At 42.9% G+C, this 23,779-nt stretch overlaps 1 protein-coding gene across 2 annotated transcripts in view; it reads left to right on the top strand.

Annotated features, from left to right (window-relative positions):
• The window catches only part of STON1 (stonin 1), a 28,724-nt gene extending 18,374 nt beyond the window's left edge, over window positions 1–10,350 (top strand). For both annotated transcript variants that reach the window (XM_030557742.1, XM_030557743.1), the window contains 2 exons: window positions 7,024–7,226; window positions 8,095–10,350. In XM_030557742.1, the coding sequence (XP_030413602.1) occupies window positions 7,024–7,226; window positions 8,095–8,169 (278 nt within the window). In that variant the 3' untranslated portion in view covers window positions 8,170–10,350. The remainder of the gene's footprint in view (window positions 1–7,023; window positions 7,227–8,094) is intronic.
• The last annotated feature ends 13,429 nt before the right edge of the window (window positions 10,351–23,779 follow it).

The raw sequence follows: 23,779 nt of genomic DNA, 5'->3' as shown, positions 1-23,779 counted from the left end.
CAAATGAAATTTAATGTGGATAAATGTAAAGTAATGCACACTGGAAAAAATAACCCCAACTATACATACAATATGATGAGGGGTAATTTAGCTACAACTAATCAGGAAAGAGATCTTGGAGTCCTCTTGGATAGTTCTCTGAAAACGTGCACGCAGTGTGCAGGAGCAGTCAAAAAAGCAAACAGGATGTTAGGAATCGTAAAAAAAGGGATAGTGAATAAGACAGAGAATATCTTATTGCCCTTATATAAATCCATAGTATGCCCACATCTTGAATACTGCATACAGATGTGGTCTCCTCATCTCAAAAAAGATATACTGGCATTAGAAAAAGTTCAGAAAAGGGCAACTAAAATGATGAGGGGTTTGGAACTTTTCAGCGTAGAAAAAAGGATACTAAGGGGGGGATATGACAGAGGTATATAAAATCATGAGTGGTATGGAGAAAGTGAATAAGGAAAAATTGTTTACTTGTTCCCATAATATAAGAACTAGGGGCCACCAAATGAAATTAATGTGCAGCAGGTTTAAAACAAATAAAAGGAAGTTCTTTACACAGCGCACAGTCAACCTGTGGAACTCCTTGCCTGAGGAAGTTGTGAAGGCTAGGACTATAACAGAGTTTAAAAGAGAACTAGATAAATTCATGGAGGTTAAGTCCATTATTGGCTATTATCTAGGATGGGTAAGGAATGGTGTCCCTAGCCTCTGTTTGTTTGTTAGAGGATGGAGATGGATGGCAGGAGAGAGATCACTTGATCATTACCTGTTAGGTTCCCTCCCTCTGGGGCACCTGGCATTGGCCACTGTCAATAGTCAGATACTGGGCTGGATGGATCTTTGGTCTGACCCAGTATGGCCATTCTTATGTTCTTAAGTGCATCTTTCATTTATTCTTAAGTACAAAGTCACCACCTCCAATCAACAGTCTAACCTTTTAGACTCTCATCACTCAAAAGTTTGAATGCTAAACTGTTTTTTAAAAAAGCAAATAAACTTTTTAAAATAGTTCTTTCCCATTTTTAACTTTTATATCCGATATCTGTAGTCCTTTATAAGCGTGCCCATGGCTTAAAATAATTTAGGATGTTAAATTTTCCCAGTTTGATATTGTGTGTGTGTAAGAGAGGTAGAGAGAGAGACTCTTGTGATGGAAATATAGAACAGACACAAAAAGAAGGGAGCAAAGAATCCTGTGGCACCTTATAGACTTACAGACGTTTTGGAGCATGAGCTTTCGTGGGTGAATACCCACTTCGTCAGATGGGCATGTAGTGGAAATTTCCAGGGGCAGCTATATATATGCAAGCAAGCTAGAGATAACGAGGTTAGTTCAATCAGGGAGGATGAGGCCCTGTTCTAGCAGTTGAGGTGTGAAAACCAAGGGAGGAGAAACTGGTTTTGTAGTTGGCAAGCCATTCACAGTCTTTATTTAATCCTGAGCTGATGGTGTCAAATTTGCAGATGAACTGAAGCTCAGCAGTTTCTCTTTGAAGTCTGGTCCTGAAGTTTTTTTTGCTGCAGGATGGCCACCTTAAGGTCTGCTATAGTGTGGCCAGGGAGGTTGAAGTGTTCTACAGGTTTTTGTATATTGCCATTCCTAATATCTGATTTGTGTCCGTTTATCCTTTTCCGTAGAGACTGCCCAGTTTGGCCGATGTACATAGCAGAGGGGCATTGCTGGCATATGATGGCGTATATTACATTGGTGGACGTGCAGGTGAATGAACCGGTGATGGTGTGGCTGATCTGGTTAGGTCCTGTGATGGTGTTGCTGGTGTAGATATGCGGGCAGAGTTGGCATCGAGGTTTGTTGCATGGATTGGTTCCTGAGCTAGAGTTCCTATGGTGCGGTGTGCAGTTACCGGTGAGAATATGTATCAGAGGGGTAGCCGTGTTAGTCTGGATCTGTAAAAGCAGCAAAGAGTCCTGTGGCACCTTATAGACTAACAGACGTTTTGGAGCATGAGCTTTCGTGGGTGAATACCCACTTCGTCAGATGCATGACGTGCATCTGACGAAGTGGGTATTCACCCACAAAAGCTCATGCTCCAAAACGTCTGTTAGTCTATAAGGTGCCACAGGACTCTTTGCTTGGTGAGAATATGTTTCAGGTTGGCAGGTTGTCTGTGGGCGAGGACTGGCCTGCCGCCCAAGGCCTGTGAAAGTGTGGGGTCATTTTGTAAAGGATGGGTTGTAGATCCCTGATGATGCATTGGAGGGTTTTTAGCTGGGGACTGTATGTGATGGCTAGTGGAGTCCTGTTGGTTTCTTTCTTGGGTTTGTCTTGCAGTAGGAGGCTTCTGGGTACACATCTGGCTCTGTTGATCTGTTTCCTTATTTCCTCGTGCGGGTATTGTAGTTTTGAGAATGCTTGGTGGAGATTTTGTAGGTGTTTGTCTCTGTCTGAGGGGTTAGAGCAGATGCGGTTGTACCTCAGTGCTTGGCTGTAGACAGTGGATCGTGTGATGTGCCCGGGATGGAAGCTGGAGGCATGAAGGTAGGCATAGCGGTCGGTAGGTTTTCGGTATAGGGTGGTGTTAATGTGACCATCACTTATTTGGACCATGGTGTCTAGGAAGTGGACCTCCCGTGTAGTTGGTCCAGGCTGAGGTTGATGGTGGGGTGGAAGCTGTTGAAATCGTGGTGGAATTTTTCCAGAGTCTCCTTCCCATGGGTCCAGATGATGAAGATGTCATCAATGTAGCGTAGGTAGAGAAGGGGCATGAGTGGACAAGACCTGAGGAAGCATTGTTCCAGGTCAGCCATAAAAATATTGGCATATTGTGGGGCCATGCGGGTGCCCATAGCGGTGCCACTGATCTGGAGATATATATTATCATCAAATTTGAAATAGTTGTGTGTGAGGATAAAAAGAAGGGAAATATTAAATTTCAGTTGCCTCAACCTGTATGTGTAATACATATGCACCTGCCTACTGTTTGAAATATCATCTCTAAATGTACTTTTTCTGTTTAGGGATAGCTCTTTTCTTTCAAAGTGCTACCCATTGAAAATGGAGTAGAATAGAATGAATGAAAATGTGTTCCATTTCTTAATAAAAGTGCTGATGACATTAGGAAAACAATGTACACATAGATTTTTAGTAAATATGCCCTCCCATTCCCACTCCCCTCCTCCAAGTGAAAAAACGTTACATGTGAACAAAATTCTGGTTACTGTAATTAATATGCTATATCCTATTGAAGACAATGTGATTCCTTGCATGGATAAGGTGCACAGAATTTGGTCCTATGGCCGTAAAGTCTCTGTGAGAATGTGTGGTATCACAGTGTTACCAGCAGATAAGAATCAGATTAGTAAATTGTTTTTAAAAGTATGTTAACTAATGACATTGCATTAAATACTCTTGCACATTTGGTAGAATTAGAGGCATTATACTTTATTGACTGCAGTCACTAAAGGGTGAGATCTCAAACACTTGAGTAGCTCTGGCGTTTCATCCATTACAGGGCACTGATACCCACTGTAGAAAGACTGACCCACAAACTCAGGTACAGGGAGGCTATCAGGTTTGTTCCAGCCCAGCTCACCACTCCGTTTGAGTAGGGAAAGGGTTTAAGAGTGTCTGGCTAGAAAGACATGACACATGGTGCTTTTGAGAAGGCTGGGCTTCATGCCCAAAGGTCACAGGACTGGAGTGAATATCTCCTGAGCAATTTTTCAGTTTAACTTATTTTTCTTTTGTTTTATAAACACTCTTGAGAAAAAGACTCAGCAGATAGACAGAAACTGCTTGGTGTGATGAATCTATTCACCAGCTTAGAATGGTCTTATCAGTGTATGGATGAGAAAAAGACAGTTGGCCCAGAATGTTGCTTGTACCTACCACATAGAAGATTCTAGTAAGGTATACAGGGTTGAGAAGCAATTTTCTACTAGAAGTGTCTAACTTTTGGCTTTGATCTGTGACTCATGGTTTATGGTTCCTTCTTGGCATCCCCTTTCAGTTCCCCTGCTTTTGACTATCTACCAGAGTAACTGGGGTTCATGACAGATACTCCCCACTCTGCCTTTCCAGCTTTCAGGGAGCCTCTCTGCGTTCAGTGAGAGACCCCAAGTAAACTGAGGGATGGAACTGGGGCTGGAGAGTGTCGAGCAGTTGGCAAGGGGAAAGGGAAGGAGTTGCAGCGTCAGCAAATGCTATGGGTGATGAGGAAGCAGCCCAGGTCAGGCTGTGAGAAAGTACTGGAGATGGAAAGAGACATGAGAGGGATATAAATTATTGTTAATTATTTGTATTACTGTACCACCTAAATGCCCTAGTCATGGACCAGGACTCTGCTGTGTTAGGTGCTGTACAAACACAGAGCAAAAAATGAGCCTGTCCCAAGGAACTTAAAATCAAAGTGTAAAACAAGAGACAACAGATGAATAAAGACTGACATGAGAGAACAAGGAAACAACATTGGCCACTATGATGGGTAGGGCTATACCAAATTCATGGCTGTGAAAAACATGTCACGGAATGTAGTTATTAGAGGGAAGGACTAGGGGTGTCCCAGCCGGGGGCTACCATTCATTGGGCTCCAGCTGCTAGTTTACCATCAAAATTGGTCAAATATGTGTTATTTTCTAAAAAAACTATTTTAAGATGTTCTCCTTGCTAGAGACATTATGGGTGGACTTTTCAATTCATTGGGAATTTTACCATTGACTTCAGCGAGTGCAGAGTTAGGCCAGTGCTGAGTGCTTTTGAAAATCCTATTTTATATGCCACATTTCATGCTGGATTGTGTTCACACCAAACTAAACATCCTGAAAATATGGACTTGTAGTAGAAGTTCTGACTAAGATTTAATTATAGTGCCATAAATATAGATAATGATCTTGTCTCAGTAAAAGATTCAGGATAAGAGTTGGTTAAAAACAAGGTCTTGAGTAAGACTTCAAGATTTCTGAAATACTTTAAAAATGTTACATTGAAGTATATCTGTACTCCATATGACAGTCTAAGGTTGTAAGAACTGATTAATAATTCAGAACTAACATCAGAACTCTATTTCCCTGATGTCAGTGGTAACTTTTACAAAATAAAGGTCACTTTGTTTACCCTCCTCCTATTTTAATAGGATAGGTAAATCAGTTTTTGTTTACCCTGTCACAATGCATTGATGCTGTGAGTAATTGCTTTGTCTACTTTCTTTCAAAGGTCCATTTTTGCCTTATGAATTGCTGATGAAGTTGTGAATGTAGTGCACTGTGTGTTGACATCCACAGGACAAATAATGCTAAGCATATAATCTTTTTCTTTACCTTCACATGAATTTAGTTTCATCCTCCCTGTTTAGTGGTTGCCACTGAGAAATGTAAATTCATAAAGAATAAGCACTTTTATGCTGCAGGTTGACATGTCATTCACTGTAATGGATTAAATCTAAACCTACAGTTCCCTTCACAAAGTATGGTCAGTCCTTTTTGTAACAGTGCTTTCCTGCCTGAAGCCAAACTGTGGTTAAAGTACACAGTTCCTCTCTATACTGATACTACACATGCTGTTCACCCTGAAGTGCTTGTGTGCCAAGGGATGGAAAAATGAACTGCCCTGCTTCTCCTCAGTTATTTTAAAAAACTGAATGTATAGGATCCAAGGCCATATTAAGGCAATTTGGGGGCATATTACAACACATACCCCCTCCCCACTATGGCTCTACTCCCATGCAGCAGCTGGGGGACCCATGCAATTGTAAAGAGTCAGGGATGGTGGCATGAGATTCCCCCCGCCTTTTGGATTTTTAGAGCTCCCTCACATCTTAGAGAGACCAGGGTAATAGTAGGTCCCCACACATTTATCTGAACAGTTGAGGTGCACGTGCTTGGATGGTTGGCATTCTGTACTGCTCTCTTGTTCTACTGCCACACACATTATATTCTGCTAAGGGAGTGCTGGCAAGCTGCCCAGAGCAGTGGGTCTTAGGCCATGTCTACACAATAGACACTACAGAAACATAGTGAAATCGCCCAGTGGCGGTTCTAGGTATTTTGCCGCCCCAAGCACGGCAGGCAGGCTGCCTTCGGTGGCTTGCCTGCGCAGGATCCGTTGGTCCCGTGGCTTTGGAGGTCCATCGAAGCTGCGGGACCCTCCGCAGGCAAGCTGCCGAAGACAGCCTGCCTGCCGCCCTCACGGAGACCAGCAGAGTGCCCCCAGCGGCTTGCTGCCCCAAGCACGTGCTTGGCATGCTGGGGCCTGGAGCTGCCCCTGACAACACCGTAACTATGTTGCATAGATGTAGACTACAGCAATGGAAGGTGTTTTTCTGCCACTGTAGGAACTCCATGTCCTCCAGCAACAGTAGTTAGGTTGACTGGGAGCATTCGACGTAGCTGTGTCTACAGTGAGCAGTAGGTTGGCATAGCTATGGCGCTCAGGGATATGGATTTTTCACACCCCTGAGCGCTATAGCTATGTTGATCTAAATTTTAAGTGTAGACCAGGCCTCAGAGTTTAACACCCCATTGAGATACATGGGGTAATTTGTCCATCGGAGGGCTATTTTTTCAGACTGTTGGCAGACAGCACAGCATGATTATACTTGGGGCATGTTTTCAAGCTTTTCTTCACACCCATGCGAGATAGAAACTGAGTTATTTTAAAAATGAAAGCTGAGATTCTAATGTAATCACCTAAATCCAGGAGCCATGGCCCTAGACACAAGTTTATGGTGTCCATCCATTAATCCAGCCCTCAATGTATCTGGTGACTTTTGAGAGAATTGATTTGAAAGAACTAAGATGACAGCTATAGAAATATGTTGAAACAGGCAGAAAATGATAACGGATGTAATCTTATGCCTAGATACCAAGTGATTAGGCACTTTATAAACAGCTAGACAGATGATAGAGTAATCTTGCATTATGTAACAACTACAGTTTATTTAAAAATAGCATTACCATACCCAGTTAACAAATTAACCATGTTTATTGGAGAAAGAAAAAATAATGGAGAGAAAATGGAGAAGAAAATGGAGAGAAAATAATGAACTGTGATTTTTGCTTTCAAAGGCCCATATCAGCCACACAGTCTGTCTTACAAACTAGAACTTGGATCAGACCAGGAAATACCTTCTGACTGGTATCCATTTGCAACTGTACAGTTTGACATGCTTGATGTGTGTGCCTCGGGGACTGAAGTAAAATCGCTGGGCATAGAGTGTGATGTTCAGCCCCAGAAACATTTGAACAAGAAAACTTGCTACAACTGCCAGGTAGTCTTCACTTTGCTTTCTGCAGTCTTTTTGTTCATACACCATTTACAAAGTATGTGTAGGGCTCTGCTGAATTCACTGCCATGAAAAACATGTCAGGACTGTGAAATCAGACCTCCCCCCTGAAATGTAGTGTTTTGGAGGGGAAGGACAGGGTGGGCACCCAAGTCAGGGTCTTCTACCATTCACCAGGCTCCAGCTGCCAGTCTGTTGGGCTGGAGAGGGAGAGGACTTCCTCTTCCCCTGCATGGCCACTCTTGGGGGGAGATCAGACCCATCTCTGGTTATCTCCCAGCTCTGGCAGCAGCACAGAAGTGAGGCTGTCAATGCCATGCCCAGCCTACAATAGCTTTGCGACCCGCTTCATGCCTCCATTTTAGTTTGGGACCCTCACAAAAAACTGAAATGTCAGACGTAAACATCTAAAAACATGAAACTGACCAATTTTAAAACCCTCTGGTCATGAAATTGACTAAAATGGATGGTGAATTTGGTAAGGCCCTAAGTATGTGTGACTTACATTTTAAGCATATGATCTTGCATGCATTTATTTGTTGGTTTAATGGCTTTGAACACAGTAATTATTTAATAAAAGAATATCCTTGATCTGAACACATGGTTTTTAGAAATGGGGCCCAAACAAGACCTGCTAAACCAACTTCCCTTTTCCCCACCAAACAAATTTTGGGTATGGTGATTTGAAATTCATTGGCTCTTGAGTCCTGTATTTCAGGCCTCCACCTGTAGGGCTGGATTCGGCACCAACTGAAGTCCATGTAAAAAATCCCATTGACTTCAGTAGTGTGCGATCAGACTTCTAATACCTAATCATTTGCTAATGTTGTACATGTATATTTTCTAACCACAGGTTGAAATTGAAAAGAAGTGGATCAAGCTTGATGGAGAAGACCCAGATAAGGCTAGCAACTGCCTAATGCAGTAAAAGGAGATGAGCCACTGTAATACATGGTTACGTGTTCTTTAAATATGAAAACAATGAAGGAAAATGTTAGTGGGAATTAATTTCCATAGTAAATATTTTTTATTGTAAGAAGTGCAATGATCTAATGTATAATAAATACAGTAGTAGAAAATCCACTGTTCACAATTTTTGTAATGCTTCTGGGTCTGATACTGCAAATTGTTAGTCATTTAATTAGCCTTAATTCAAATGAGCAGCCCAGTATGGGATTACTGGCGTGAGTAATCACTGATTGTACAGTTATAGGTTTGCAGGACTGAGCCCTTAGTGTACAGACTATAATATATTTCTCTGCAAAGTATCTATTACATGTGAATGGTCTCATGCTCCATGTTGAGAACTAATATCACTATTCTAAAAAAATTGTCTGTTGGCCATATCGATATTTAACAGTAAAAACATCCAAAATACTTATGGCACAAATCAGCACCTGGGTAGGGTGCAGCAGGATTAATTACATAATTGAGTGCAGTTTGTAAATATGCAGTTTGTAAATCTCCATGTTTGTGAACAGCACAAGAATACGCTTATTTCTCAGTAAGAGTTTCCACATAATGTAGAGTGAGAGAACTTCCTCAGGAATAAAACTGCTAATTGTCTCCCTTCAGGGATTGTAAATGTTGCTCTCACTGTTTCCTCTAAGATTGTTGAATGCAAAATCTCAGGCAATCTTGATTGAAATTCCCATGCCAAGGTGAGGCTAATTTATTTCAGTGCCTTGGTGAACAGGGCCTGACCCTCAGCTGACATAAATCAGCGTAGCTCCATTAAGTTCATTGCAGCTTTGCCAATTTACACGAGTTGAGAATCTGGCCTTATGAGTTATAAAGGTGGCTAATCACTACTTGTTGTTTTTTGATGTTTTGGATGTCTTTCAAGACTCAAGTTCCAGATGTTGGTTTGAAACTAGAGCCTGTACGGGATCACTGCCTTGAACTGTAAGGCAGAGGGGAATGCAAACGTACAGGGAAAGTTAGAATTATCCTTTCATTGCCATCTAAAAAGGAAATTGCTACAGAGGAAAATTGATGGTTATATTTATATACCAGGATTTATATCCTTTAGGAATTTTGTGTTTTTAACCAGAATTTTTTTTGTCTGGTTTTATTTTGTTATGATCAAAGTTCTGATTTTTTTTTAAGGCTTAATTGTTTAAAAATGTGCACTGAAGTTATCTGGGTTCGTATGTGGTTTGGCTTAGTGCTTGGGGCAGACAGGAATACACACTAGGATCACTGGTATAATTGTACATGATGATCAGTGTCTACTCAACAGTAGCTCAGGGCTGGAAGCACAAGTCATTACTGATGATGTTGACAGAATTGTGTGGGGAAGCTAGCGCAGCATGCCTGCCTTTTGCTCGGCTCCAGCTAATGCTGTGGGCACTTAAACTCATTCAACTACATTGGTCACTTAAAATGTCAGCATTTACTAACATTACCAAAGAGCAATTACTGTTGCTCTTTTGCTAAGTGGAAGCAGAATTTTGCAATCTCACAGGTCAGTTTTACATTTGGAGCCGAAATCACTGATGCAGAGTAGGATATTTTCTTAGTATAATTCAGCTGTGACACAATGCAATCCAAGATTGCCTGGCCAGAGGCATTCCACCACCCCTGGGGAAGATTACCGTAACCTCCGCCATCCCTGGAACTGGCAGCCAACTGCGACCAGACATCATCATCACCAATGACGACCAGAAAAAGATCATTATGGTGGAAGTCACAGTGCCATTCGAGAACAGGACCTCAGCCTTCCACGATGCCCGAACTCGAAATTTAGAGAAATGTTCCCCTTTGGCTGAAACCTTGAGAGCTAAGGGTTACCAGGTCCAGACAAATGCACTGATTGTCGGAGCCTTAGGTGCATGGGACTCCAGTAACGAGCGAGTGCTGAAAGAATGCGGAATCGGTCAATGCTACGCTTGGCTGATGTGGCAACTCATGGTGTTGGATGCCGTCAGGTGGTCGAGGGACACCTACATAGAACACATCACTGGACATCAGCAATACCAGGAGGGATGAACTAGACTGCCTATGAGAAGAGCAGTCAGGAAACTGACAAATATTTTCCTCATGGATTGTATTTTCTAAATGGACAACCAACATAATTCTCAATTACTGAGTGACAGTCTTCACTCATCGATATATTTTGCTTTCCACAACCAAATTTCTGTACAACTTTTCATGAGTGATGTACTCACGTATTTAGATTCTAATATCTAAACTGTATTGTTAAATCTATTCACCTAAATTTGGGTTGTTCCTGATTATGTACTCTATGTATCATATGACTTTAAAAACAAACTTTATATTTGTGGATAATCTAAGCACTATACCCAGATGTACAGACACTCTTTTCCCAACCTATGTATTATATAATTTTTTTTTAACATTAGCTTAGGTAAAGATTTTAAATCTGTTTATTTACAACAGGTACACAAGTTCTGTTTTCTCAGACAGGTGTTAACAAACTGGATGTCTTCTCACAGCATTGCTATGTGTGATGAGCACTTGACATACAGTGGTTAGGGGCTCAGTCAAACTCCCATTGAAGTCAATGGAAATCTTTGACAAAATGGGAGTTGGGTCTGGGTCTCTAACAATAAGGAGAAACAAAAATTAGTAGTTATGGACAAAGAAATGCACAGCAGAAAATTCTTGGTGCTTGTAAATAAACATGCTACAATGCTTGTGTGGTTCATCCAGGAAAGAGAACAAGAGAGGAAACTGATTGTTACTGGATATCCACGTAGAAACCCTGTAATGATTGTGGATGGTTCTCTAGCTGCCATTTCTATTGCCCTTCTCTAGAGAGGAATTTGATAATGCATTCCATTAATTGTAGTGCCAAGCTGCTGTTTTTTGCATATTTCTAGATTATGCAACATTAAGTGTACAAAGCTGACAAACATCTGGGAAAAAAAGTATGCTTTCAGGTGTTCCTTTTAGTTAAGCCTACCTGACATGACATGACATGACATGACATAATACTCAATTACAGTACCAGTTTCCATACATCTGTTTTAACTGTATTTGTCTTTGCTGATCAGCAGTTCTAACTAATTACTGACATTAGTAATATTCAGCTATCAGTTTAATCATTTATAAATAACTTTGAATCAATATTATGTTTAATTCAAAATATCATTTTGTTCTGTCAGTGTAAGTACAAAACAAATCAAGCTGATAATCTTGTAACAAAACATTGTACATGGCATATTGATTTTTTTAAATTAAAGTTGTATTTCAAACTATCATTTTTTTTGTTCCCTTTCCTTGAATATTTTATCAAGGTGATTTTATGTTTAATAGAATTAAAATCAACAGTTTTCTTTACAACTATATATAGCACTTCACCATTAAGAGATTTCACTCTGTATCAATGAGTATTGGGCCATTCCACCTAGATTTTAAATACTGCTGGGTAAACTGGATCATTGGGTAGCTGGACTTTTAGCACAATATGCTAAAAATAAGACTACCATGACTCCTTCTAGCCAACATTTTCTCCAAATTTTCTGAGATACTTGAATGTAACCTAATGAACACTCAATTCCTAAAATTTTGACAAGTTATATGGACAGCACGGAATGAATAGTTACTGTCTACCAGTACCACCATGTGGAAATGTGTGAATATTGAGATTTCAAGGCACAGACTTCAAAGAATTGAATTAACAAAACAAACACCAGGGGCTAATTTTACTCCTGGCACAGAGAGGTCATCAGTGTTAATAACGTAACTGAATAGAACTCCCAAGGTGAATTTAGCTCTGTCACAGACTCACAGATCGTGCCCACTCTTGGCCCTGTGTGGTCCGTGGGGGGTGCCCCTTTCAGTGAGACAGCCCTTCTCGGGGGTCCATTCTCTCTCGGGGTCAGGCCCCTCCACCTCCTGGAGCTGCACCTCTCTGAGTCTTAGCACGTCTGTCTCTGCCGTGGGCCCCCTCCGGGAGTCCATGCACTCTGGACCCCCTGGACCTCTTCACCCCCAAAGGGGCTGATGCAACCCTGTTCTCTAGACCGGTGTGACTCTCAGCCACTATAAAACAGGAGGGTTTATTGAGTTGAATACAGCACAGGAAACTCTCAGGGCCTCAGGCCTGGCCTCTCACAATAACAGCACATCCTAGTCTCCCTGCATCCAGGTGGGCTCTGCCTGCTTCCCCTCGCCAGCCCCCGAGCCCCCCTGCTTCCCAGCTGGGCCTCTGATATCCCCGGCCTCAAGCCCCGCCTCTGTCCATTGTCTTCTCTCCAGGTAAACAGGGTCGTAAACAGGAAGGCCTGCGTCTTCTCTCCTCGCAGCTCTCCTCTGGCTGGAACCGGCTGGTCAGGTCACCGGGGTCCTCTCTCTGCAGCCCTTTGTCCTCCCACTGGCCAGAACCGGTTGTGTCTCCTGAGCTGGGGTCCCGAGTCCCTCTCCAGTCCTCCGTAACAACAAACTCCCTCTCCCCTCACCTCATTAAACCAGTAACACCCAGGGACATTGAGTCCCACTCGCTGTGCATGCAAACCCTGGAAAACACAGAAAACCCCAAGAAAACCCCCCACTTCGTCACACGCTCCTAGAGAAGAAAGCTTCTGAAGATATAATTAAATAATTCAGCCAGCTAAAACCAGGGATTTATTTTCTTAAAAAATGTGTATCAGTCTATACCTGCAAATCAGAGACCCAATTAGACAGTTTCCCCACTATCCTACAGGAACTATACCTGTAAGAATTTCCTGAAGATGAAACTATTTGTATATTCATCACAGTTGTTATCATAGAATAGAATATCAGGGTTGGAAGGGACCTCAGGAGGTCATCTAGTCCAACTCCTTGCTCAAAGCAGGACCAATCCCCAACTAAATCATCCCAGCCAGTGCTTTGTCAAGCCTGACCTTAAAAACCTCTAAGGAAGGCAATTCCACCACTTCCCTGGGTTACCCATTCCAGTGCTTCACCACCCTCCTAGTGAAAGTTTTTCCAATATCCAGCCTAAACCTCCCCCACTGCACCTTGAGACCATTACTCCTTGGTCTGTCACCTGGTACCACTGAGAACAGTCTAGATCCATCCTCTTTGGAACCCCCTTTCAAGTAGTTGAAAGCAGCTATCAAATCCTTCCTCATTCTCCTTTTCTGCAGACTAAACAATCCCAGTTCCCTCAGCCTTTCCTCATAAGTCATGTGCTCAAGCCCCCTAATAATTTTTGTTGCCCTCCACTGGACTTTTTCCAATTTTTCCATGTGTTTCTTGTAGTGTGGGGCCCAAAATGCCATGAGCCTTTTTGGCAACAAGGGCACACTGTTGACTCATATCCAGCTTCTCGTCCACTGTAGCTCTGCTGGGTATGCTCCAACTGGGAGTCAAGTATAAAAGCTTGCAGAGCTGCTCAGTCAGGGCTGGTAGCTGACGAAGGAGGATGCTCAGTAGAGTCTCCAACCCAGGAGCAGTTGCGACCCTTACCAGAGAGGGCTGAGGAACCAGGGACTGGGACCAGAGGACGACAGCTGTTGGAACCCCAGGGAGCACTGCGTGCTGAAGAACCTGGACACCCTGATGCCACAGGGACGGCTATGTTTGGAGAACTGGTAGGAAGTAACCCAGGGAAGGGAAGGGAGTGGTTTCTCCCACCACTCTGAGAGCAGCGTGTTGCGGTAGGATTCCCCGCTAACCCGTGGTGGATCACGCTGTCACTGACAGGGCCTTGGGTTGGAGCCCAGTAAAGGCGGGTGGGCCTGGGCTTCACTACCATTTGTCTTTATCCCCCCCTGCCCGCATCCTTTTTGGTGATGACATAGTTCATCGACCCCCTCTTTTACCTCAAGGAGATAGATGAACTCTGGCTGCTGGGATGCATTATCCTACAAGGGGAAGAGAGTTTAGAGAGACTTTGGCCATTGGGCCCTGCTGCTTTAGGAGCACACTATAGGGACTCTGTCCACTAGGCCACGCTATCCCACCAGGGAAGGAGGATTTAGAAGGACTCTGGCCATTGGGCCATACAGCCCTGACTACCAGGGAGGCAGTAGAACCGACATAGATGCAGGTAGGTGGAGTTAACCTCGCCCTTGAATCGAAGGGGTTAACGAAGTACAAAACCCACCACAGGCTCCCCAAAATATTTCTGCTTATGGTCCTCAATGGATTAGCACCAGCACTGTCTGGGGCAGTTTATTCAGCATGACCCTCTCATGAAAAAAGCTGCTATTACTATTCATCTTTTATATGCATTATAGTAGAGCCTGGGGCCACAACGTTCCAAGAGCTGTACAAGATCACAATTGATGTTTACGCAATGTGGGCTACTTATAAATCTCTGTGAGCTATGTGATAAATTAAGTGTGTGGAAAAGTGTGCTGTGAAATTGCTGGAATACAAATAAACAGGTTAAGCTATTTATTTTTGGAACACTTTTCTTTTCTGATACAAGCTGTGCCATTATTCTACTTTTTTCAGCGGCACTAAGCAGTGTGTAATTTATTGCAATAATAAACATGACATGTTGTTGTCAAGGCTGATTCCCCACGATGGCACTTTAAGTGCAGAAGGTAGGGGCCCGCAAGGATTCTAAAAATTAATACTGGCCACTCCAGGCTTGTATTAAACTCCCAAGGTTACAGCTTCTCTCTGACTTTGTATGGGTAGATGCAGCCAATACCCAAGTGAAAAAAAAAAAAAAAAACCTTTAAACCCAAGAAGGCGCACTTGGGAATTCCTCCCTGTGAGTTCCCTCAAGCCCTTTCACCACCAGCCCCTCCGGGGAACAGCTGAGAAAGAAAACAAAGGAAATCAGGTGTTGCCACCAGCTAATTAAATAACATGCACAAACGTCTTAGAACACAAAAATCCTAATCCTGTTCTTAAAAAAGGTAAATTTTATTAAAAACAAAAAGAAAGAAAATACATCTGGAATTTAGGCTATTGCCAGATTTCAAAAGAGCAAATATAATAATTAAGCATTAAGAGCATCTGGGGGTTAGAACAGAGAAGTACACAAGCCATGAAGTAATAAAAGAGATAACCCAATCCGGTCTTCCTAGACATTTCGTGATCTACTTACATATCTGGGGTTTCTAGGTATGATTTAATGATTTTTCATACCTGGTGCAAGGTCTTACAGCATAGTCCAGCTCTGTCCCTGCTCTCGGGGAGAACCACCACAGACAGACAAAAGAGAAGTCTCGTTTCAATTTTAAAAAGTTCTAGCCTTCTCATAGGCTTTTTTGACCAGGTGCCCACTCACTTCCTTTTACCTATGCATGCAGTCAGACTTTTTAACCCATTACAGGTAAATCAAGTAGAGAACAGCTTGGTCCCAAGAGAGATTTTAAAGTTGGCAGGCTGGGTGTCCATAAAAGGAAGTTACTCCTTTCCCCCCCTTTCATTTATCACACACCCCGCTAAATCACAGATGGTGCTGGACAGCCTGGTTCAGATCAGGTCCACACTGGTTGGGATTTCTTCCTGGAGGTTTAGGAAACAGAATTAGTAAGATACATGCACCTCTAATTTTACTACTATTTACAGGAAGAACTAAACAGTATTTTTCACATTTCAAGGACTACAGTCACTTAGAATACAAGACATTTTTACCCAGCTGATTCTGGGAAACCTTTCCAGGAGAGTGCATCAGCCACTTTGTTTGAGGCTCTTGAAATGTGATGTTTTTCAGAATCAAAGTCTTGCAGCAGTAAACTCCACCAAAGAAGTTTTTTGTTAGTCTTTTTGACTGTGTGAAGCCACTTCAGTGCAGCATGGTCAGTCTGCAGGTGGAAACACCATCCCCAAATATATGGGCTTAGCTTCTTCAGAGAATACACAACGGTATAACATTCTTTTTCTGCGACTGACCTGAAGCTTTCCCTCTCAGAAAGTTTTTTGCTGAGAAACATGACAGGATGGAAGTGTTGATCTGGTCCTTCATGCATTAAAACTGTTCCTACACCACACTTGGACGCATCTATGGTTATGACGAAAGGTTGGTCGAAGTCTGGGACCCTAAGTACAGGGGCATACGTAAGGACTGCCTTAAGCTTTTAGATGCTTTTCAGTCCACTGCACTGCATTTGGCTGTCTATTCCTGGTTAGGTCTGTCAGTCGGGTGGCAATTTGGCTATAGTCTGGTACAAAATGTTGGTAATACCTGGCCAAGCCCAAGAAGGATTGGATTTGCTTTTTGACTTGGGTCAGGCCAATTTTGGATAGCATTTACTTTTGCCTGTAGGGGGCTGATAGTTCCTTGACCCACCTGGTGTCCAAGGTACATTACCCTGTTTAGGCTTATTTCACATTTTTTGGCCTTAACAGATACTCCCACCTCCATTATGTGCTGGAAGGCAGCTTGGAGGTGTTACAGAATTGTAGAAAATTAGGGTTGGAAGAGATATCAGGAGGTCATTTAGTCCAACCCCCTGCTCAAAGCAGGACCAACACCAACTAAATCATCCCAGTCAGGGCTTTGTCAATCAGGGCCTAAAAAACCTCTAAGGATGGAGTTTCTACCACCTCCCTAGGTAACCCATTCTAGTGCTTCACCAACCTCCTAGTGAAATAGTTTTTCCTAATATCTAAACTAGACCTCTCCCACCACAACTTGAGTCCTTTGCTCCTCGTTCTGTCATCTGCCACCACTGAGAACAGCCTAGCTCTATCCTCTTTGGAACCCCTCTTTCAGGTAGTTGAAGGCTGCTATCAAATCCCCCCTCACTCTTCTCTTCTGCAGACTAAACAAGTCCAGCCTCTCCTCGTAAGTCACGTGCCCCAGCTCCCTGATCATTTTTGTTGCCCACCGCTGGACTGTCTCCAATTTGCCCACATCCTTTTTGTAACGGGGAACCCCAAACTGGACACAATACTCCAGATGTGGCCTCACCAGTGCTGATTAGAGGGGAATAATCACTTCCCTCAATTTGCTGGCAATGCTCCTACTAATGCAGCCCAATATGCCATTAGCCTTCTTGGCAACAAGGGCACACTGCTGACTCATATCCAGCTTCTCATCCACTGTAATCCCCAGGTCATTTTCTGCAAAACTGCCGCTTAGCTATCAGTCCCCAGCCTCTCCTCCAAGTGCTTCAAAATGGTTTCATTCAGGACCTGCTCCATGATTTTTCCAAGGACTGAGGTGAGGCTGGCTGATCTGTAGTTCCCTGGGTTCTCCTTCCCTTTTTTAAAGGTGGGCACTATATTTGCCTTTTCCCAATCATCCAGGACCTCCCCTGATCTCCATGAGTTTTCAAAGATAATGGTGAATGGCTCTGCAATCACGTCAGCCAATTCCCTCAGCACCCTTGTATGCATTAGATCTGGACCCACGGACTTGTTCCAGTTATCCAGGGTTAGTTAACCTATGGCATGCTTGCTGAACGTGGCACATGGGTTAGTTTGATTTAATCTGTGTCTGCCTGAGTTGCCCTAGTACCTCATGGCACTTGTAGTTCAAGTGCCTCAAGCCCTTCATTCTTCTCTGTGGGTCAGGCTTCCAGGCTGGACTGCATCTCCTATAATGTGCCACGGTCTCTCCTCTGGTTGAACTGCCATATTGCATTATGGGAGCCCAGCCCTTAGAAGAGAATGAGAGTGTGAGGCACTGTAGCAGATCAAGCTGATGCAGCTCAACGTTAAATCAAGCTGAAGCCAAACATTTTGACTGTTTCAAATAAAAAATGTTCAGAGCTTTCCATTCCATGAATAAAATTGATCTTTTGACTTCCCATCCCAATTTGAGACAGAAACAGATGTCCAAATACCAGAATTTCTTGGGGAACAGCAATTCTGATTCTCAGCCATTCTACTAACTACAACCATGGCCCTTATACCACACTGATGGGGAAAGGGAGGATCAGTGTAGCTCAGAAACTCCTGTCCCACCTCAAGCCCTATCCTGGCAAACCAAACCCACACCAATTCTGATGCAGAGGAGCCCTTCAAAATTTGCCCCTTAGTGACTCCCCAAAAACACTCCCTTTTTCTAGAATGCATTAATATTATTTTTTCACTAGCAAATTTCTATATATGGAAGAAACATTTAGTATGCACATAGCTCACTCCCTTTCATATTCCAAGTTACTGTAAGAAAACTTATACTACTGCCAACTCTAATCATTAAAAGATCATGAGCCAGGTCCCCAAAAATAATGAGATTTGCTTAAAAAAATCATGTGTATAAAAAAATACGTTTTGATAGGTTGTTTTTATATGCTTTCTGGTTTTTGAGTGTGTAGGTTGCACCTGGGTCATGTTTTCAAGCTTTTCTCCACAACCATGAAGGCTAGAAATGTACTTAAAAAAAATGAAAGATGAGATTTACTCACAATCACATAATTCTAGGAGCTGGGGCTTGGAAAAAATATATAATGAGACTCATGATAAAACTGTGAGAGTCAGCAATACAACCTCACTAAATTTTAATTTTGCTCATCTGCAGCTACTATAAATATCCACTTTAAAAGAAAAAAAATCAGCTCTCAGGCCTGGGCACTTCTCAGCAAAGATTCAACCACAGCAGCTATCATGAGGATTTATATTGCCACAATTCCATTGCTTAGGCAAAATATACTCCAGTACATTTACACCTGTCCTGGTAAAAAGTATTATAAATAATTGAAACCAAATTACATTTGTCAAAATAAATGAACAAAGTACATTTCATAATGATGTATTTAATGGATTTTTATAGCTTCTTTATTTACAAACTGTGGTAATGCATAATGGGTTTCCTATTCAGCAGTGTGAATTTATGAGTGCCTGCTTTATTATGTTTAGTAAATGACTCCACAGTGAGTATACTTCTCATCATTCCCACCTGCTTCATTTTTGCACTGCTGAAATATGCAAAAAGACTGGCAATCTAGAATACTGCACGTATATAGCAGCTATCTTCTACAAAGTGCTTTATAAACATTAATTAACTGTTGATCCACACTGTTTACCACCAATTAGTCCACTGGGAATCCACTTATATGATGTCAGATGCAACCTCAGGATGTGTTGGCACAGATCTATTTTAAGGCATATGACAGTGATATGTGATGTGACCGCATGGTGCCATCACAGCATGCCAGTGTATGCCATTGTGATGCCATTGCAATGCATCAGGGTGTGACAATGTGTCCATGTGATGTCATCATACAGACGTGTGCTGATGTAACTGCATTGTGTCTTCACATTGTCTCACAGTTAAGGCTTCTGATTTTAGGTTTTAACCAATGAATAAAACACCCCAGATACCTCCCCCACAAAGAAATTGGTGTTTATCGAATAAACACTGTGAGGACATTGGAAATGGTTACTTAGTTCATGCTGAGTTCACACCATTCGAAGTGCAGTTTATATAGGCAATGTCCCTGCAACCCAGTTTGCATTTAAGGGCTTGTCTACATGGAGCGGTAACTTAAACTAAGGGGGTGTGATTTCTAAAGTGCACTAACATATTGTTCATTGATTGAGCCATGTAAACCTTGTTGGTTCACACTAAAGATTTACTAATGTGCTTTAACATATTACTGTTTGAAACAGTACTATGTGAATATACAGATTTTTGGTCACCTACATAGAACTCAAAAATTGCTAATAACAAAACGCCAAAAAATGAAATGAATAAATACTCAAAACCAGAAGCCATAATCATGGTGTGACAATGTACCAATGTGATGTCATCAAAAGAGGTGTGCTGATGTCATCAGTGTGTCAGTATGATGCTGACACAGAGTGTCAGTATGATGCTGTTAAGGGGTGAGCATACCCAGCACTGGACTGGAAGGGGTTAACCCACATTATGGGTAGAGGAAGTCACATCCCTCAGACCATACTGGGTATGTACCAAGTGCTATGCAAGTATAAAAAGGAGCAGCTCAGCTCACTCTGGGCTGACTGTTGGAGAGGAAGGACCTTTGGTGGAGCCTCCAGCCCTTGCATGCATGAGCTGGAAATCCTGAGATCTGGACTAGAGATCTGTGGCCAACAGAGCCCTAGGGAATTACCTGCGCTGACAAGCCCAGAGACCCTGACACCCCATGGACTGCAGCTTCAGGAGGCATGGCAGGAAGTGACCCAGGGAGGATGAGTGAGTGATATTTCCCACCTGTGTAAGGTCAGTGTGTTTTGGTGGGAGTCCCCGCTGACCTAGTGGTGGACCACTTTGCCACTGCTAGGGCCCTGAGTGGTCCTGGCCCCCCGTACCTTGGGTATTGTCCACTAGGCTACACTGCCCTGTATCTGAGGGTTGCTACATTGACTCTGGCCACTAGGTTATGCTGTCCTGAGGCAAGGGACATTGTATTGACTCTGGCTGCTAGGCCATACTGCCCTGCTCATAAGGGCTGCTGTATTGACTCTGGCCATTAGGCCATGCAGCCCTGGACCCAAGAGCTGCTGCTTTTGCTCTGACCGTTGGACCTCAGTGTGGTGAGGTTGTCATAAACAGATTGTTAAGGGTTAATGTCTCTTGTACCTGTAAAGGGTTACAAGCAGGGAACTGGACACCTGACCAGAAGACCAATCAGAAGACAAGATACTTTTAAATTTGGGCGGAGGGAAGTTTTTGTGTGTGTTCTTTGTCCGTTGTGTGTTCTTCTCTCGGAGGGTCTGAGAGAGACCAGACATTACTACAGGCTCTCTAAGTTTCTTTTCATATAGTAAGTAAAAACAGGCGGTTTAGGCTCTTTGATTGTTTTTACTCTATTTGCAATTGTGGATCTGGCTGGTTAACTTTTATATGTGTAGTTGCTGAGAATATTTTGATTTGTATTGGTACTGGGGGGAAAGTCTCTTTCTGGTGTCTGTAAGCTATAGGACCCTGTAATATTTACATCTTAAAGTTACAAAGATAATTCTTTACTTTTTCCTTTCTTTTATTAAAAGGTTTCTTTTTAAAGAACCTGATTGATTTTTTTTTCCTTGTTTCCCTTGTGTTATTCCAGGGGATTGAGATAACTCACCAGGACGGTGGGGGGGGGGAGACGGGAGGGGGAGAGATAGAATCTCTCTTTGTTTTCCTTGAATCTGTTTGCCTCTTTGTGGAAGGGAAGGGAGATGCTTCTCTGTATGGTGATTTAAGAGGTTGGATCAGTATCTCTCAGGATAGCCCAGGGAGGGAAATTCTGGGAGGGGGAAAGGTGGGGGAATGGTTTATTTCTCTTTGTTTTAAGAACCCAAGGGATCTGGGTTCTTGGGGTCCCCAGGGAAGGCTGGGGAGGTCAGAGTGCCTCAAAACACTATATTTTTGGGTGGTGGCAATGCTATCAGATCTAAGCTGGTAATTAAGCTTGGAGGATTCAGGTGCTAGTATCTCATTTTCTGAACTCTAAGGTTCAGATCTGAGAAGGAATGCTATGATAGAGGTTCAATACAGTTGGACAGTTAGACAGTAACCGCAGTGTCCACATACTAACTATCCACCTTGGCAGGAGACAAGGTGTGCATACACCTCCACCAGTGGTAGAGAATGTGAGCAATGACCGGACCCTGTTGAAAGGCCCCAGCGGGAAGAGCGTACCAAGAGGGCAGCCTTTCTTCGCCTGCCCATCCGCCTCCTTGCCCGAGATGGAGAAAATATTGAAATGGTTCTTGGAGAGCCAGTAACAACAGGCCACCCAACAGCAGGCCCAACTGTTGCAGCAAATCATGACCCAGCAGCAACAGCTGATGAGGGAGTTGACAGTGCAACATCAAGCACAGCAGGAGTATTTGATCCAAGAACTAGCCACTATGATGCACCCAACAGAGAAGCCAAACCCCTCTCCATGGGCAAGACCCAGGGCCCTTCCTGCTGGCCTTTCTCTGCGTTTGGCAAAAATGGGACCTGTTGATGATCTGGAGGCATTCCTGGTAACATTCGAACAGGTGGCCACTGCAACCCAGTGTCCCTCAGGGAACTGGGCTTAGAACCCCAGGACGCCCTGGAGTACAAAACAGGAAAAACCCCCATCTTGGACCAGACAGGGATCAACCATGACACCTATCACTGCCACTTTTGCCAGGAGGGGTATTCCCTGAGGGCCAGGCCTGGAGCAGTAGCATGTCTACGAGACAGTACCTGCTGGTGGTTAGAACCTGAGAAACATTCAGGGGCCAGGTGGTAGAAACTGTGGTCCTGGAACAGTTCACTCAGATCCTCCTAGGCAGGGGAAAGGAAAGGGTGCAGCAGCACCAACTGTGGACTCTGGCAGAGTCCATCGAATTCATGGAGTACTTGGCTGCTGATGAGGCAGAGGCTTGGCCTCAGAGGCCCATGAGCCTGAGGAGGAGGGATGGTATGGGTAGGGGGAAACTGCTGCAAAATAGCTGAAGGAACCCCAACATCTGCCTCGACCAACATTCCCTCTAATTTTTTTCATCCGTGTGTGGAATGAATTTTGTTATGTACAGCACCAATATCGAGGTAATGTGCAGATGTGTGCCACCAGTACAAACAAAACCCCTAGACATAATATATATTTTTAAACAGTTCATAGGTATAGAAGAAAGAATATTAAAACAAGGAATAACTAACAAGGTGCACTGCTCAAGATGTTTATTTAATATGAAATCAAATAAAAAGAAAATTAACATGGCCCTTGGAGTACATGTATTTTATCATCCTTTCTAACTTCTCAAGCTAACAAACATACCAAAATGTGGCATACTGAAAACAGCTATATAAATAAAACGAAGGCATGGCCATTAAGTAAAAGTATAAAAAATACGCACCAGAGGCCCAATTTAATTAACCTACTCTACCACAGACCACTTAATCTTCAGGGAAAGCTGCTCTCAAAAAATGAAGCATCTGTTAAAACACTAGCATGCTATGGACTTTTGAAGTTCACAAAACGATCCCTCTTGCATGCATATTATCTGCCCACATAGCTCAGCTTTAAGATGCTAAACAAATCTATGAAATCTAGAAATAGTCATGCTCTCATTGCAAATATTAATTACAATATTTTCTGATACTGGAAAGGAGAGTAAAAGGTATTCACTCAGGCTTATAAAATGTCTCTGGGATGTCAACTCTTAATTTGATTAACACTACACACACACAGAACAGTAAAAATAAGTAATAAAGCAACACAGACAGCAAACAAAACCACAAACAAGTGACAACACCAAAAATATGAAGGAAAGTAAAACATCAAGTGGTTGGTTATGGGTATTTTAAATGAGTGGTTAGGTTAGGAGGACCCATGCTGTGCAAGTGCAACAGAGCCCTGTAGAAACAGGCAAAGTTCTCCTGGTTTCACATTGTGTGTGTCATCAACTCAAAAACTCAGAGTAGAAGCCCCAGAGCACATTTAACACATGGCTTCAGAGTTTGCTGACAGGGCCAGCCCACAACATTTTGGCACCTGAGATGGGGAGCTCAAATGACAGCCCTATGGCCGCTCACTTGGGTCAACACTTTGAAAGGTCTCAATTCTGCCTTCTTCCTGTTCTACTCCTCTCATGGCACTGCTCTGCCACCTACCCCAATAAAGGAGAACTAACAACTTACAATGCCTTGTTCAAAAATTTTAAGTAACACTTAACTTTCAAATGCCTGAACAGCAAATGCAGCAAAGAATCCTGTGGCACCTTATAGTCCAACAGATGTTTTGGAGCAT

The sequence above is a fragment of the Gopherus evgoodei genome, chromosome 3 (assembly GCF_007399415.2).
Source record: "Gopherus evgoodei ecotype Sinaloan lineage chromosome 3, rGopEvg1_v1.p, whole genome shotgun sequence".
Lineage (NCBI taxonomy): Eukaryota > Metazoa > Chordata > Testudines > Testudinidae > Gopherus > Gopherus evgoodei.
This window is presented reverse-complemented; position numbering and strand designations above follow the sequence as displayed.